Source organism: Perognathus longimembris, unplaced genomic scaffold, assembly GCF_023159225.1.
Source record: "Perognathus longimembris pacificus isolate PPM17 unplaced genomic scaffold, ASM2315922v1 HiC_scaffold_137, whole genome shotgun sequence".
NCBI classification, from domain to species: Eukaryota; Metazoa; Chordata; class Mammalia; order Rodentia; family Heteromyidae; genus Perognathus; species Perognathus longimembris.
The window spans coordinates 17,189-20,440 of record NW_025956364.1 but is presented as its reverse complement, the minus strand read 5'-3'; the positions used below and the strand labels follow the sequence as shown (position 1 = coordinate 20,440).

Here is a 3,252-nt window from a genome sequence, read left to right as displayed (position 1 = left end):
CGGGGGAGACGCGGCTGGGGTGTGGAAGGGGCGACACAGGCCAAGATGCATTAGACGTTTTACACACCGCCATATTGGGCTAAGCCCCCTCAGGACACTTACTTAACCAATAATCAATAAAGAAGGGAAATGACAACTAATGTTCACACAATGCTAGGTTGAGTCTTCGGTCTCCACAGCCTCTGAAAGGGCAAAGCATGCATGTATGAAAGCAGGTCAACACACACCTCCATTTTGGGTCCTGACTCAAAAATGAAAAGCAAGCACTTCCGGCTTGGGTGCGCATGCGCTTTTGCCTCAGGGGTCGGCAGCGACTCGGCTTTCCACTCGGCTGACTTTGAAGTTATGAACAGCCTCTGAGGGAACGGGAGGAACACACGAGCAAGCGTTTTTCCCGCCACCAGAAGCCCGGCCCGGGACCAACACAATTTCCTCAGCCTCCTAGAGGTTCAGGAAGTATTTCTACAGCAGCGAGCAACCAATCGCAGCGCAGGTACTAGCCTCCGTAGTAGCACTCTCATTGGATGCAAGATGACAGGGCGGGGCCTAGCCTGCCTGGGGTCCGCCCGAGGGCACTTGCAACACCATCAGAATACAGACCACGCTACCATCCGCACCTGTGTGAGGACACACGCCAGCGAGATTCAAAAGCGGCGGCCGGCCAGGGCCTCAGTAGACGACGACCTCTTCCCGCCTCACGGGGCCTCCTCTACACCTGACACCTGACTGTCACCCGGTGCATGCAAGCACCAACCGGAGACCCCGCGCCAGCACCACCAGACCTACCACGCCACTCCCGACATCGCCCTCGCCTTGATGGACGCCAGCACCACGCCCTGCTGCCGACCGGAGACTGGGGGACCCAGCCCGGAGAAGCTCAGCCGAAAGAACCACCCGGGGCCGCCACCCAGCCTGCAAGACCCCTCCGAGGTGACACCCTGGTTCACACCAGAGCCTGCGGGACCCAGTCCAGCGAAGCGCAGCCGAAAGGACCCGCCGAGGCCGCCACCCAGCTCCGAAGACTCCTCCAAGGCGACACCGGCCCCCGCAGACACCCACAACGCCCTCACCTCCCTGGTGGTCCTGGCCACTGGGTGCGCCCTGCAGGTGCCCCTAGGCCACGTCGATCTGGTGCTGGAGCCTCCGCCAACCTCGGTCCTCACCGTGGACCTCCTAGGCCACAGGCTCGTTCTCATCCCCCAGGACCTCTTGGGCCCCAACCCCCAAGGGCAGCCCGGGACCTCATCCGATGGCCTACTCCTGGATGATTTGCTGGATACACGGCCTGAGGACGTCGTGGTCCGGCAAGGCCTCTGCTGCCAGCCCTTCCCCGACGTGGCCTGCCAGGAAGAGGTCTATACCGAGGATGCTGAAGACACCGAGGAAGCTCAAGACACTGAGGACTCTGATCCTGACTTCCTGGAGCCAAGTTGGTCCAGCCCTGAGCCTCAAGACCCCAGCCCACAACCTGGTCTTGCCAGTGCCCACCCTTCATCCAAGCAGTCACAACACTCAGTATGTATTCAACCCGGACTTCCACCTTTTGAGGTTTGTCCAAGGCTCACTGCTGAGGCCTCTCCCTCTGTCTCCCAGCCTGCTTTCAAATCTGACCAGCCCACCAAATCTACTGGTGTGCCCTATGCACCGTCCATGCCCTGTGCAAGGCTAGAGATGCTCGTGCTCAGACCTATTGCCTTCCTCCTCCTACTGTTTGGTTGAGGGTGGTAGGGGGTCTGGTAGAAGCTACCAATGTAACCTCCATAGTTAGGATTTGGTGTGTTGGTTCCCTTACTCGTTATTGGGTTTCTTTTTTGAGTTTGTCTGACTGTGTGTTTGTTTGTATCATTGCAGAATGTTTGAACTGGCTGACTAGGAAATCTGGAAGATGGCCTCAGCCTTAAAACACACTACTTGGAATATATATCGGCTTTGAGTTAGCTGTTTAGATCCTTTTCCTGCAGAAGTCATCCTCAGTTTTTAGACTTCCACGCCATGTTTTTGCTTCAACCATCAGCTCCAGCACTTTGCCTTACAAGCTCACTTTTTCTCCAGTGCCCTACCATTGAATCTTTTTGCATCCATACGAATATAATCATTCTGCCAGCAACCAAACGCGTATGCCTGTATCCCGAGTTTTGCAGGCTGAGATCTGAAGGTCAAGCTTCAAGCCAGCTCCAGCAAGATAGTTGTAAGTTTCTTAGCTTCAACTGATCAGAAAAAAAAGCCAGAAAAGGAGCTGTAGCTCAAGTGGTAGAGTGCTAGCCTTGAGCACAAATGGTCAGGGACAGTGCCCAGGCAACGAGTTCAAGCCTGAGGACTGGCATCAGAAAAAGCTGCAAGTGGAGCTGTGGTTCAAGTGGTAGAGCGCTGGAGTTGAGGGAGTTGAACAAGCTAAGAGACAGAGTCCAGGCCTTGAATCAAGCCCTAGTACCAGCATACATATTCATTTAGTGGACGTTGGCCCTAGTCTCTGCTAATTCATCGCCACCATGGACTTACCTCCACCTGGCACCAATGGCTGATGCCTGTAATCCCAGCTACTCAGGAAGTGGAGAGCTGACAATGAAGGTTCAAAGCCAGCCTGGAAAGGAAAGTCTTTGAGACTCTTTGCAAATGCTGGAACTGGAGCTGTGACTCGAATGCTACAGTGCTAGCCCTGAGCACAAATGCTCAGGGACAGTGCCAGGGCCCTGAGTGCACATCCTAGGACCAGTACAAACAAACCAAGTTCCCTCGAGCAAATTTTCTACTATGCACGTTGGTGACTACAAAGCAAAAACCTTGAAACAGTGACCAGAGATCTTTGTTTTTCTATTATTAGCTTATCAAAGAATTGATGATTTTAAGTAGTGCGTTTTTTGTTTTGTTTTTTACAAACCCTTCCACTATTGGTATATTTTTAAATGTTTCTCCTGTACTGAAAACCTCTCAGTTCTAGGGTTTGATATTATATACTTATAAGATCCTAAGTCTACTTTGTTCATGGATACTAGTGTATAGACATAATTTCTTACATTACTCTGATCTACAACAGAATTATGTAATTTTTGAATACATATCTATGTATTTCTTGGTTGGTTGGCAAGGACAATAATACCGGTAGATAAAGAGAATTTTGTGTGTTTTGATAAACACCTTTGTAGCTTACTTTTCCTGTCTTACACGCTCTATTGATGCTTCTAAGTTTTATCATTAAATAAAATGCTACTGTCCTTGGTTGGCAGATAACCCGTATCTTTACGGAGTAATTCG

General features: G+C 51.5%; 1 protein-coding gene across 1 annotated transcript; it reads left to right on the top strand.

The window, feature by feature from the left end:
* The first annotated feature begins 816 nt into the window (after positions 1–816).
* LOC125344512 (proline-rich protein 23A-like) lies at positions 817–1,719 on the top strand. The gene has a single exon (XM_048337022.1). It carries the CDS (start codon positions 817–819, stop codon positions 1,717–1,719), a length of 903 nt encoding a protein of 300 aa, XP_048192979.1.
* The last annotated feature ends 1,533 nt before the right edge of the window (positions 1,720–3,252 follow it).